Source organism: Staurois parvus, unplaced genomic scaffold (assembly GCF_062004578.1).
Source record: "Staurois parvus isolate SC_StPar_1 unplaced genomic scaffold, SC_StPar_1.0 ptg001066l, whole genome shotgun sequence".
Lineage (NCBI taxonomy): Eukaryota > Metazoa > Chordata > Amphibia > Anura > Ranidae > Staurois > Staurois parvus.
Window position 1 is genome coordinate 2,021,045 of NW_028318862.1, and position 12,548 is coordinate 2,033,592.

Consider the following 12,548-nt stretch of genomic DNA (forward strand, 5'->3'; position numbering starts at 1 on the left):
AACCTTGTCCTAACTTAGCCTCTAGGCGATTCCTGATGCACTGTGTTTTATTTGTATTAGGGGGCAATTGATTGCTAAATTACCTTCTCTAAGTTTTCCTGGAACTTTACTCAACTATTTTGGCAATCTGCCCCTTTTTCCACCTTGGCTTCTGTTTTTTTTTTTTTTTTTTATTCTCTCTCTCTTTCATAATCTCGCTTCACTGTTGACTCTCAGTGAAGCGTCCCCGTAATAGCACATTTTCACACATAATGTAGAGCTGTTTCCTATTATATTATCATATTATCTTAATATCCTATCACCCTATTATCTTAGTCTCCTAATTTCTATATTCCGGCTTGTCCTCTTGGTCTTCTGGTCTCTGATCTTTGGTTACACAATTCCTTGTCCTCCTTTTCTCCTTCTTTTCTTTCCTGTCTGTATACTCCTTTCTAGGCTGGTTCCCTCAGCCCCTTGTTCTTTTTTCTTCACTGCTCTATCTCTCGACTTTCTGTTCTCATTTTTCCTCTACTTCTTACCCATATACACGATGACTTTCCTCTTGGTCATTTGACAAATGGTCAACATGGAATACATGTGCGGATCTCTATTTTGCTCATACTTACGAAGGTATATACATGTACCTTTCTAAATCCTGGATACTCTATTCTTAAGCCCTTGCAACCTGATACATCATACGATGCCTCCTTTCCTATAAGTAACTTTCTCCTTCCTAAATTCATCTGATTCCTCTTTGTCTCTCTCTGGGCTTGGGCAATTTGTTTATGAGAATAATTTGTTTATGAAAACAATTGTTATTTCTTGAATTTTTCACCTGCTTTGGCATGTTGCCACGCTATGAATACTGCATAAATTCACCGTTGGTTAATGTGTGTATACAATAAAACCAAATAAAGTTTCTTTAAAAAAAAAAAAAAAAGAGTATGTGACCAAATGACAGACTGGCAGCTGGATTTGTTGTTTGGTTAATTTTGTATTTAATATATTATTCATGTAGGTTGTTGCAACCTCATTTGCATTGCCTTTCACTGGAATTCTGACAACTTTCCACCCAGACCTGAATAATTTGCTCTAATAAACTCTGGCAGCAAAACCTTCATCGTCACTAGTGGTTGATTGATGTCCTTTCAAGCCTCAGTGGTGCTCTGTGTTATAAAGATGATGAAAACATAGAGGTGTGCTGGATTTATACCATGAAGTGCAATAGTGAGATTAGACAAATTCCAAACGACAAGGGGCTCACTTAGGGGAAGTGGGTGGAGACATGAAAATTATTTCCTTATACCCCAGAGGCCAACTGTAATACCCCAGAAGAGTCTGAATTTAGAGCCATTTATCCAACTGTCCATCCTGAGCCACTGGTTTATAGCCCAGATACAGTACATACTAAAAATAGAGCCATTTAGTCAACTGTCCAACCAGAGCCTATGGTTTATAGCCCAGATACAGCGTATAAATAGAGCCATATATCCAACTGTCCACGCAGAGCCATTGATTCATAGCCCAGATGCATCCTAAATATAGAGCCATTTATCCAGTTGCCCATCCAAACAATTGGTAGCCCAGATGCAGCCTTAACATAGAGCCATGTATCCAACTGCCCATCCAAACCATTGGTTTATAGCCTAGATACAGCCTAAATGTAGAGCCATTTATGCAACTGTCCATCCAGAGCCATTGGTTTATAGCCCAGTTACATTCTAAAAACAGTCATTTATCCAATTGTAAATGCGGAGCCATTGATTTATAGGCCCACTACAACCTTAGTATAAAACCATTTATCCAACTGTCCATCCAAAACAACTACATTATAACCTTGATAGAACCTCAATACAGAGCTTTATATTCAACTGTACATCCAGAGTCATTGGTTTATATTCCAAATACAACTTAAAATGAATACCATGTATCCACCTGTCCATCCAGAGTTGCTGATTTATAGCCTAAATATAGAGCCATTCAACTCTCCATTTTATAGAACATACCTAGTCTAGAATACATGGTCATTTCCTAAAACTCTGCATGGGTGTTTAATGCCTATTAGCCTTCCCCAATGCAATATCTAGACATCACTGGAGATTTTTTTTACTATCTCTTTGGCTTCTTCATATAGCTTGATGGATATACTCTCCAGTTGCTCCCCAAACCCTGATGGCTAAAGCCAAGTTGTCCAGATCTTGCATTAATGATGGCTACTAAGCCTTGGACATTTGTACAAGCCATATTTTCAAAGATCCTTTGCCTAACACCTTCCTGTCCATGTCCATATATGTCTAGCTTTTCCAGCAGTGTAGGGGTGCCATACATGAAAAGTTGTTTCTTAATGTTGTGTTCCTGAATAATGAAATATGATCGATGTTCTGGGGGTCTCTTCTGATTGCAGATGGTGCAGTAAGTTTCAGGTGATTGATCTAGTCAGTGAAGGCTTTTCGGAAGAGGCCTTAGACAATGAGCAGCCCAGCATTGTGGTCAGTGACTGGTAAGTCATCATCAGAATCCCACATTCATTAGACTGTGTAAGACCTAAAGCTCTGCATCCCAAAGCTCATGCTCCCTGCAGATTGAAGAGTGCTAGATCTGACTAATCGGGGGGGAAGGGGGGGGGTGTCGGACTTCTGCAGAAAGAACACTGCTTCAATGAAGAGGGTCCCTCTTTGCAGCAAGCCAGCAGGAGATAGGTTGTAGCTGCTTTTTAAAGAGAGAAATAAGTATTTGATCCCCTTCACAAAACATGATTTAGTACTTGGTGGCAAATTCCTTGTTGGCAATCAGAGGTCAGACGTTTCCTGTAGTTGGCCACCAGGTTTGCACACATCTGAGGAGGGATTTTGGCCCACTCCTCTTGGCAGATCCTGTCCAAGTCATTAAGGTTTGGTAGCTGACGTTTGGCAACTCGAACTTTCAGCTCCCTCCACAGATTTTCAATTGTATTACGGTCTGGAGACTGGCTAGGCCACTCCAGGACCTTAATGTGCTTCTTCTTGAGCCACTCCTTTGTTACCTTGGCCGTGTGTTTTGGGTCATTATCATGCTGGAACACCCATCCACGACCCATTTTCAATGCCCCGTCAGAGCTGATAGCAGGACAGTCAGTCCACAGGCTGAACCACCCCCATGTCACCATCATCAATGCACTCTATTAAGGAGACCTTTTCCTATTGTGCCAGTAGTCTTGCAGTCCAGAGAAGAGTTGCCCAGTGCCAACAATTATTTTTGCCAGCTTAGCCACTTGTTGCTTTAGATTCACTAGCTACTAGTGCTTTAAAGGAACATTACACCTGCCAATTGCTGCTTCCAGGGGGAGTGTTGTTCTTCTCTTCCCTTATTGCATTGTTCCTCGGAGAACCATATTTCACACTTCTTCTCGCTGTGCACGAACTGGGCCCTATTATGCGCGCATTACAGTCTTCACTGCCTTTTAAAGAACATTGGTTCTTTTGGGGTAAAGAGCTCTTTTTCTAATTCGAAGCCATTTCCTTGCCATCAGGTCCTGAGGGCCCAAAGTGAGCTAGTCCACCAGTTTTGATAGTTCTCTCTGCTCACTGGGGACAGTAAAGCCACCTCAGGTTGAAGGTATTTGGTTAGTTCCTGAAAAGCAGGCCTGCTAACACTAACTTGGATTTTGTGATAAGTGTTGTTTCCTTTCTCTGCTTAAAGTTGAACATAAGTAGTAATTGACTCTGCACATGCCAATTCTGTTTATGTTGTGTAACCAAGCTACATTGAAGTTGCTATAAATCTTTTAGCAGGTCATCCCAATCAGTGTGTGATTCTATTTTTTTGGGGGGGGATTTATCTGGTTAAAAGTATACTGTGGTGTCAGCAGGGGTTTGACTTTCAGAGAGGGGTCCATACAGAGTCACAGGGAGCCCGAAAATCAGTCTACTTTTTGGGGGGGATTTATCCGGTTAAAAGTATACTGTGGTGTCAGCAGGGGTTTGACTTTCAGAGAGGGGTCCATACAGAGTCACAGGGAGTCCGAAAATCATCCATCTCCTAGGGGGTAGTGATACATGAGGGTTTCTGATTTTCCTCTGAAGGGAGTGAATGGCTTTAGCTTTGGGGACAGAGAGACTTCTTGTAACGGGTTACCTTCTCTACAATATATCATACAGCTGTCTATGTGAATTTACAGGTACTGTGGCCGGACAGATGCGGGCTGTCTATATGATCTCTGTGTAGAGCTTCTCTCTGAAACCCGTGATGTGATCACTGAACACAAGAGTGACACCATCGCAGTTCCACAGTCTGCTGATAGCACCTGGAACGAGGTGAGTATGATGTGAGATACCATGGTAAGCAGTACTGATTCCTCAGCATTAAACTATCGTTTTACATTTTTATCTAACTCTCCTCTCCTGGAATACTCTGCACTTGCTGGAGGACTCTGCTCCTTCCTCTGTCCAGCTCTCCTCTCCTGAAATACTCTGCACTGCCGGAGGACTCTGCTACTGCCGGAGGACTCTGCTCCTTCCTCTCCTGAAATACTCTGTACTGCTGGAGGATTCTGATCCTTCCTCTAGAACTCTCCTTTCCTGAAATACTTTGTACTGCTGGATGAATTTGCTCCTTTTAACTCTCCTTTCCTGAAAAACTCTGCACTGCTGAATGACTCTGCTCCTTCCTCTGATCTCTCCTCTCCTGAAATACTCTGCTCCTTCCTCTGTCCAGTTCTCCTCTCCTGAAATTCTATGCTCCTTACTCTGTCCATCTCTCCTCTACTGAAATACTCTGCACTGTTGATGGACTCTGCTCCTTCCTCTATAACGCTCCTCTCCTGAAATACTCTGCTCCTTCCTCTGACTCTGCTCCTTAGTCTGTCCATCTCTCCTTTCCTGAAATACTCTGTTCCTTCCTTTGTCCTTCTCTCCTCTTCTGAAATACTCTGCACTGCTGGAGGACTCTGCTCCTTTTAACTCTCCTGTCTCGAAAAACTCTGCACTGCAGGATGACTCTCTTCCTTCCTCTGACTCTCCTGTCCTGAAATACTCTGCTCCTTCCTCTATAGCTCTCCTCTCCTGGAATACTGTGCAATGCTGAAGGTCTCAGCTCCTTCCTTTTACTCTCCTCTCCTGAAATACTCTGTTTTGCTGGAGGACTCTTCTCCTTCCTCTAACTCCTCTGACTTTCCTCTCCTGAAATACTCTGCACTGCTGGAGGACTCTGCTCCTTCCTCTATAGCTCTCCTCTCCTAAAATACTCTGCACTGCTGGAGGACTCTGCTTCTTACTCTTACTCTCCTCTCCTGAAATACTCTGTTTTGCTGGAGGACTCTTCTCCTTCCTCTAACTCTCTTGAAATACTCTGCGCTGTTGGAGGGGAGGACTCTCCAATATCATTTTCTACAGTTTCACTTGTGTTAATATTAGTTTTTATTGTCTTCTTCTCCTCCCACTGCAGATCACTCATACGTTTTCTGGTTACGGTCCAGGAGTGCGCTTTGTCCAGTTCAAGCATGGCGGTCAGGACTCCGTCTTCTGGAAGGGCTGGTTCGGAGTCCGTGTGACCAACAGCTGCGTCAGAGTTGAAGCTTAAAGACTTATTGCTATGTGACTCTGAATCACTGTCTGTCTGTGCTGCCCCATCTCCACCAATGACATTCAAACTTCCCTCCCTAAAACGAAAAAAAAAAATTATACATGGAGAGTTAAAGTTGTTCTAGTTTGAAACCCATACTGTAGAGATGTACAGAACCCAGACTAATATTATAATACTACTCTTTAGTCCAGTATTGAAGTAATTAAAGTATATCTAATTTAAAGCTGACTTTTAATCTATTTGCCTTCTCTGGTCCTGCCCATCAATAACTTGCTAATGACATTTTTAAATAAAACCTTTCCATTTTCACTGTATACAGCGGGTAAAAAGTATTGAACACATCACCATTTTTCTCAGATATATTTCTAAAGGTGCTATTGGCATGAAATTTTCACCACCTGTCAGTAACAAGCAATGCAATCCATACATACAAAAAAACAAATCAAATAAGTTCAGAAATTAAGTTTTATGTGTAATAAAATGGAATGACACATGGAAAAAGTATTGAACACATGAAGAACGGGAGGTGCAAAAGGGTATGCAAAGCCAAGATACCAGCTGAAATCTATTGGTAATTAGAAAGCAATCCTGCCCCTTGTCAGTCCAGCTTAATATCAGCTGGTTAAGTCTCAACTAATGGCCTATAAAATGATATCTCATTACCAAGGTGTCGCACAAGAAACATCTCATGATGGGTAAAAGCAAAGAGCTCTCTCAAGAACTGCACAACATTATTGTTGCAAAACCTACTGATGGCATTGGTTACTTAAGGATTTCCAAACTTCTGAATGTTCCAGTGAGCACTGTTGGGACCATAATCTAGAAGTGGAAAGAACATAATTTCTCCATAAACTGTCCATGATTGGTGTTCCTCGTTTCTTGTGGTGAACATATCATATCAATAGTACCTTTAGAAATATATTTACCTAGAAAAATGTGATGTGTTCAATACTTATTTAACCCGCTGTACCTTATTTTAGATCCAGCCTACTGACTGTGCCCATTTTTAAACCACACCCTCATTTTAGCCACACCCACACTTTGCACCATTTCATTGCAAGTATGACAAAATTGCCACAACAGCGGGATTGTCTTAAATCAGAACTCCACATTTTCGGAAAAAAAAACAACACTGAGGTAGGGTTTATATAATGGAAGAGACTCTCTTGGTCTCTTCTTTCCTAATTGCTTCTTCCTGTCTGTCAGCAGTATTGTACACTGAGTCATGCATGCGCAGCATCTGCAGAGTAGGTAAGTGATTTCCATGTCCATGCATGTGAGTGACATCATCGCAGCCTGGTCATTCAAGCAGCCGAATAGGGTGAACCTGAAAGGGAGACCAGGTGAAGATGGAAGTCCGGGACAAGCTGGAGTGCTAACACTGCAGCATTGGAGGACTTAGTTTGACAGGTAAGGCTGCCATACTATGCTATCATGCAGTGCGTATATGCACAGTACGGCATAAATCTCTTGGGAGCCCATTAGAAAATATATATATATATATATATATCAGTTTAATTCCACTTTTGTTGCAGATTCAGAAATAGCTGTTTGTCTGCCTCTGTCCATGTGCATAAGGATCAGAAGTATGTAACGCTTCTAGTGCAGGGATCAGGAGTATATAAGACATAAAGCATACCTCTCTACTTTTTGAGCTGGGAACGAGGGATACCTATTAGCAAAAAAGTATGTAGGCACAGGACACACACCCTGCCACACCCCCCAGAGGAGAATTATTTATATATATATATATATATATATATATATATATATATAGATTAGTTGGACCCACTTTTTTTTTTCTTTTTACTGCTATCTGTTATACTGACTTTTGAAATTTACAGGCAGCCGTTTAGAAATTGGATGAAAGGTTTAGCACTGGGAAACAATTGTGAAAGATAAATCATGCATTTTATATACAACTATATAGATCAGACCAAAATGAGGAGGAAAAAGGGACTTTGTTCGAAATCAGGGAAAGCCCCTCAAAATCAGGAACAGTTGGGTGCTATGCATATAGCACAAGGATCAGGAGTATGTACCACATGGAGTGCAGGGATCAGGAGTACACAAACCATACAGTGCAGGGACCAGAAGTATGTTGCACACGGAGCGCAGGGATCAGGAGTATGTTACACATGGAGCGCAGGGAGTCCCCCCAAAACAGGGACGAAGGGGAACATATGTTGGGAGAGCCGAAAGGATGCTGTACATACTTTCCTAAAAACATCACAGGACTCTGCCTCAGTACCCTCAGCCCTGATACAAGTTATGTGCTGGCCCTTGGGAGGAGTTATGCAAATATCAAAATAACTTGATAGGTGGATGTCAGTCTGGAGGAGTGGGCATTCCTACATGGGCTGAGGTTGCATGCAGACCACCCTCAATATTGACCACATGTGATGCTGAGCCCCCATGATTGAAGAAACTGAAATCCAATTAATGAAAGGCTGGTCAGGGACAGCCATCATGGCAAGAAAAGTACTAAAATGCTGCTGGACGTCCTCCAGCCAGGAAATGAGGTGGTCCTATCTGACTTGCTGCAGCTTCTAATGCACATTGTGCACTCACAGTGTGCAGTGAAATCAGAGCAAGCATTTTCAGTCCAGGAGAGGGAGTCGCCTCAACTGTGCAGACAGAAGGGAAGGCTGGAGGTCAGATCTTCCTTTTATTTTTATTTTTTTTATTATTTATATATGTACTATAATGTGCTGCACAACATAAATTAAGCCGAGTCTGACAGCATTGCAAACCAATGAATTTGTATAGCTCGGTGTTCAGTGCTGTCATGCTAACATGTTTCACCCATTGAGGGCTGAAGTTTAGAAGTATTTTGGTACTTTATATAAGAGCAGATTACAGTGAGGACCTTTGCTACTCAGTGCTGCTTTTTTGGAGCCCAGGCTGGTGATGAAACGGGAAGCTTCAATGCTGAATCACAAGGATGACTGAACAGCAGGATTGCCAACTCTCTGTAATTTTATAGACAATCCATGAAAGTAAAGCTAAATAAACCAGTCTGTGGATGTCCATTCATGTGTCTTTTTGCACTCCAGTGTTTAAAAAAAAAAAAAAATGTGGAGGATTCCGTCCCAGTTTTATTGTCAAAACGTAAAGCGATTCTAAAGGTTTTTTTTTTTTTTTTTATAGAACAAACCTTTTATACTTACCTGCTGTGTGCAGTTGTTTCGCATAGAACAGACTGGATCCTCCTCTTCTCGGGTCCCCCATAGGCTCTCCTGGCCCCTCGCTCCTGCTGAGTGCCCCCACAGCTAGCAGCACTCCATTGAAGTTTATGGGGCCAATAACACACTGAGGTTCATTTACTAAAACATGAGCGTGCAAGATTTGGTGCAGCTGTTCATGGTAGCCAATCAGCTTCTAACTCTGACATATAGAACCGCAGGACATCTTTGCTCATCCAGAATTCAGGAGTCTCTGAGGACATGATTACAGGGGAAGCCATGGTCATCTCAGGGGTTGGAGAACTCATCCCTGCAGTGCTTGTGGCTTGTGTCTCTTTAAAGTAGGAATCAGAAGCAAAGTGAGAGAAGTGGGCATATTACATCACCACTAATGTATTCCCCTGCACTAACCTGAGTAGTTGAACTTCCCAGGATGTGCACGGTCTCCAGGAACTAGAGCATCAGGTTCCTAATGTTTCTGCAATGTTTCAGAGTGTTGGAGGTGAGCAGGGTAAAAGGAGCATTTTCCTGCACTGGATCCTGATGGAACATTTGATGGTCAGAGGTTAAGGGAATGCTCTCCAGAATTGTGTTGACACCCCATGGCACTTATGTTTCTACAACCTCTGAGATGGGTGAAGGATGAAGGAGTGTTTCCCTGTGCTGGGTCCTGATGGTACTCTAGACGAGCAGAAGCCAGAGGATTGTTTTTCTGTACTAAACCCAAATGCTTCTTTTGATCTACAGCCTGAGAATCCAGATGGGAGTATTCGTCAGATTGTAGATAGAGATGAGCGAATTATTCAAAAATTTGATTCGGCTGATTCGCCGAATTTGAGGAAGAAATTTGATTCGATGCGAATTAATTCGCTACGAATTTAACTTATTAAAAGGGTTTCTAGGCTTCAGAGAGCCTTTAAATTAGTGCAGAACACTGTACCTTTAATTTAAATGCCCTTGGAGATGAGGAAGGACAAGGAGAAGGATGAGAAGAAGGAGAAGGAGAAGGATGAGAAGAAGGAGAAGGAGAAGGATGAGAAGAAGGAGAAGGAGAAGGATGAGGAGAAGGAGAAGGATGAGAAGAAGGAGAAGGAGAAGGATGAGAAGAAGGAGAAGGAGAAGGATGAGAAGAAGGAGAAGGAGAAGGATGAGAAGAAGGAGAAGGATGAGAAGAAGGAGAAGGAGAAGGATGAGAAGAAGGAGAAGAAGAAGGATGAGAAGATGGAGAAGGAGAAGGATGAGAAGAAGGAGAAGGAGAAGGATGAGAAGAAGGAGAAGGAGAAGGATGAGAAGAAGGAGAAGGAGAAGGATGAGAAGAAGGAGAAGGAGAAGGATGAGAAGAAGGAGAAGGATGAGAAGAAGGAGAAGGAGAAGGATGAGAAGAAGGAGAAGGATGAGAAGAAGGAGAAGGATGAGAAGAAGGATGAGAAGAAGGAGAAGGATGAGAAGAAGGATGAGAAGAAGAAGAAGGATGAGAAGAAGAAGAAGGATGAGAAGAAGGAGAAGGATGAGAAGAAGGAGAAGGATGAGAAGAAGGATGAGAAGAAGGAGAAGGAGAAGGATGAGAAGAAGGAGAAGGATGAGAAGATGGAGAAGGATGAGAAGAAGGAGAAGGAGAAGGATGAGAAGGAGTTTCAACCGCTGTATGGAGGGAATGTCACAGAACTGTCAGAAATAGCGGAGCTCTGCAGATACACTTAGCGGAGCTCTGCAGATACACTTTTTGCCGGCTTGGAATTCTTATTTTCATCCTACTTCTTCTTCCTCATCCTCAGAAGAAGAAGAAGAGGATGAGGATGAAGAGGAAGAAGAAGAAGTAGGATGAAAATAAGAAGAATTCCAAGCCGGCAAAAAGTGTATCTGCAGAGCTCCTCTAAGTGTATCTGCAGAATAGAGGAGCTCTGCAGATACACTTTTTGCCGGCTTGGAATTCTTCTTATTTTCATCCTACTTCTTCTTCTTCTTCTTCATCCTCATCCTCAGAAGAAGAAGAAGAGGATGCGGATGAGGATGAAGAGGAAGAAGAAGAAGAAGAAGAAGAAGAAGTAGGATGAAAATAAGAAGAATTCCAAGCCGGCAAAAAGTGTATCTGCAGAGCTCCTCTATTCTGCAGATACACTTAGAGGAGCTCTGCAGATACACTTTTTGCCGGCTTGGAATTCTTCTTATTTTCATCCTACTTCTTCTTCTTCTTCTTCTTCTTCATCCTCATCATCAGAAGAAGAAGAAGAGGATGAGGATGAAGAGGAAGAAGAAGAAGAAGAAGAAGTAGGATGAAAATAAGAAGAATTCCAAGCCGGCAAAAAGTGTATCTGCAGAGCTCCTCTAAGTGTATCTGCAGAATAGAGGAGCTCTGCAGATACACTTTTTGCCGGCTTGGAATTCTTCTTATTTTCATCCTACTTCTTCTTCTTCTTCTTCATCCTCATCCTCAGAAGAAGAAGAAGAGGATGAGGATGAAGAGGAAGAAGAAGAAGAAGAAGAAGTAGGATGAAAATAAGAAGAATTCCAAGCCGGCAAAAAGTGTATCTGCAGAGCTCCTCTAATCTGCAGATACACTTAGAGGAGCTCTGCAGATACACTTTTTGCCGGCTTGGAATTCTTCTTATTTTCATCCTACTTCTTCTTCTTCTTCATCCTCATCCTCAGAAGAAGAAGAAGAGGATGAGGATGAAGAGGAAGAAGAAGAAGAAGTAGGATGAAAATAAGAAGAATTCCAAGCCGGCAAAAAGTGTATCTGCAGAGCTCCTCTAAGTGTATCTGCAGAATAGAGGAGCTCTGCAGATACACTTTTTGCCGGCTTGGAATTCTTCTTATTTTCATCCTACTTCTTCTTCTTCTTCTTCATCATCCTCATCCTCAGAAGAAGAAGAAGAGGATGAGGATGAAGAGGAAGAAGAAGAAGAAGAAGAAGTAGGATGAAAATAAGAAGAATTCCAAGCCGGCAAAAAGTGTATCTACAGAGCTCCTCTATTCTGCAGATACACTTAGAGGAGCTCTGCAGATACACTTTTTGCCGGCTTGGAATTCTTCTTATTTTCATCCTACTTCTTCTTCTTCTTCTTCTTCTTCATCCTCATCCTCTTCTTCTTCTTCTGAGGATGAGGATGAAGAAGAAGAAGAAGAAGTAGGATGAAAATAAGAATAATTCCAAACCGGCAAAAAGTGTATCTGCAGAGTTCCTCTATTTCTGACAGTTCTCTGACTTTCACATTTACAGCGGTTGAAACATTGTATCTGTTTCCGAATAAAAACATCTGTATCCTAAATGGAAACAAATAGATACAATGTTTCAACCACTGTACATGTGAAGGAACTGTCAGAGAACTGTCAGAAATAGCGGAGCTCTCTGCAGGGACACTTTTGCCGGCTGATCGGGAAAAATCCGATTCGCGCACCCGAAGTAGGCTAATATTCGGATTCGACGCGAATCGAATTTTTCCTGAAATTCGAATCGAATTCCACTTCGCCTGGTTCGATTCGCTCATCTCTAATTGTAGACAAGTTGCATAGTAAATGTACAGAACCTTGGGGAGGAAATAATTGTGTTTTTAAAAAGCCTTATGGGCAAAAGAGTTGTTGTTATGTAACAATTTTGGAAACAAAGGAATGTATTCCTGAAGTATTTTGTGGGAAAAGGAATTGTGTTTCAGTAGAACCATCTGGTGGTCGCATGAAAACCTTGTCAGCATGCAACCCTAAAAGATGAAGGATTGTTTGCCTGTAACCATTTGTAGGATAAAGACCTATGTGGCCTCTTCCTCTATTGCTACAGTTGCAAGTACTACCATCAATGATTCTGCATTGGGTGCCATAAAGAAGATA

General features: G+C 42.0%; 1 protein-coding gene across 1 annotated transcript in view; it reads left to right on the forward strand.

Moving 5' to 3' along the window:
• The window catches only part of LOC149440604 (F-box only protein 2-like), a 33,158-nt gene extending 27,392 nt beyond the window's left edge, over positions 1-5,766 (forward strand). Inside the window, exons 4-6 of the mRNA XM_089658397.1 lie at positions 2,384-2,479; positions 4,136-4,271; positions 5,401-5,766. Coding sequence (XP_089514523.1) covers positions 2,384-2,479; positions 4,136-4,271; positions 5,401-5,535 — 367 coding nt within the window. The 3' untranslated portion in view covers positions 5,536-5,766. The remainder of the gene's footprint in view (positions 1-2,383; positions 2,480-4,135; positions 4,272-5,400) is intronic.
• Positions 5,767-12,548: the final 6,782 nt, after the last annotated feature.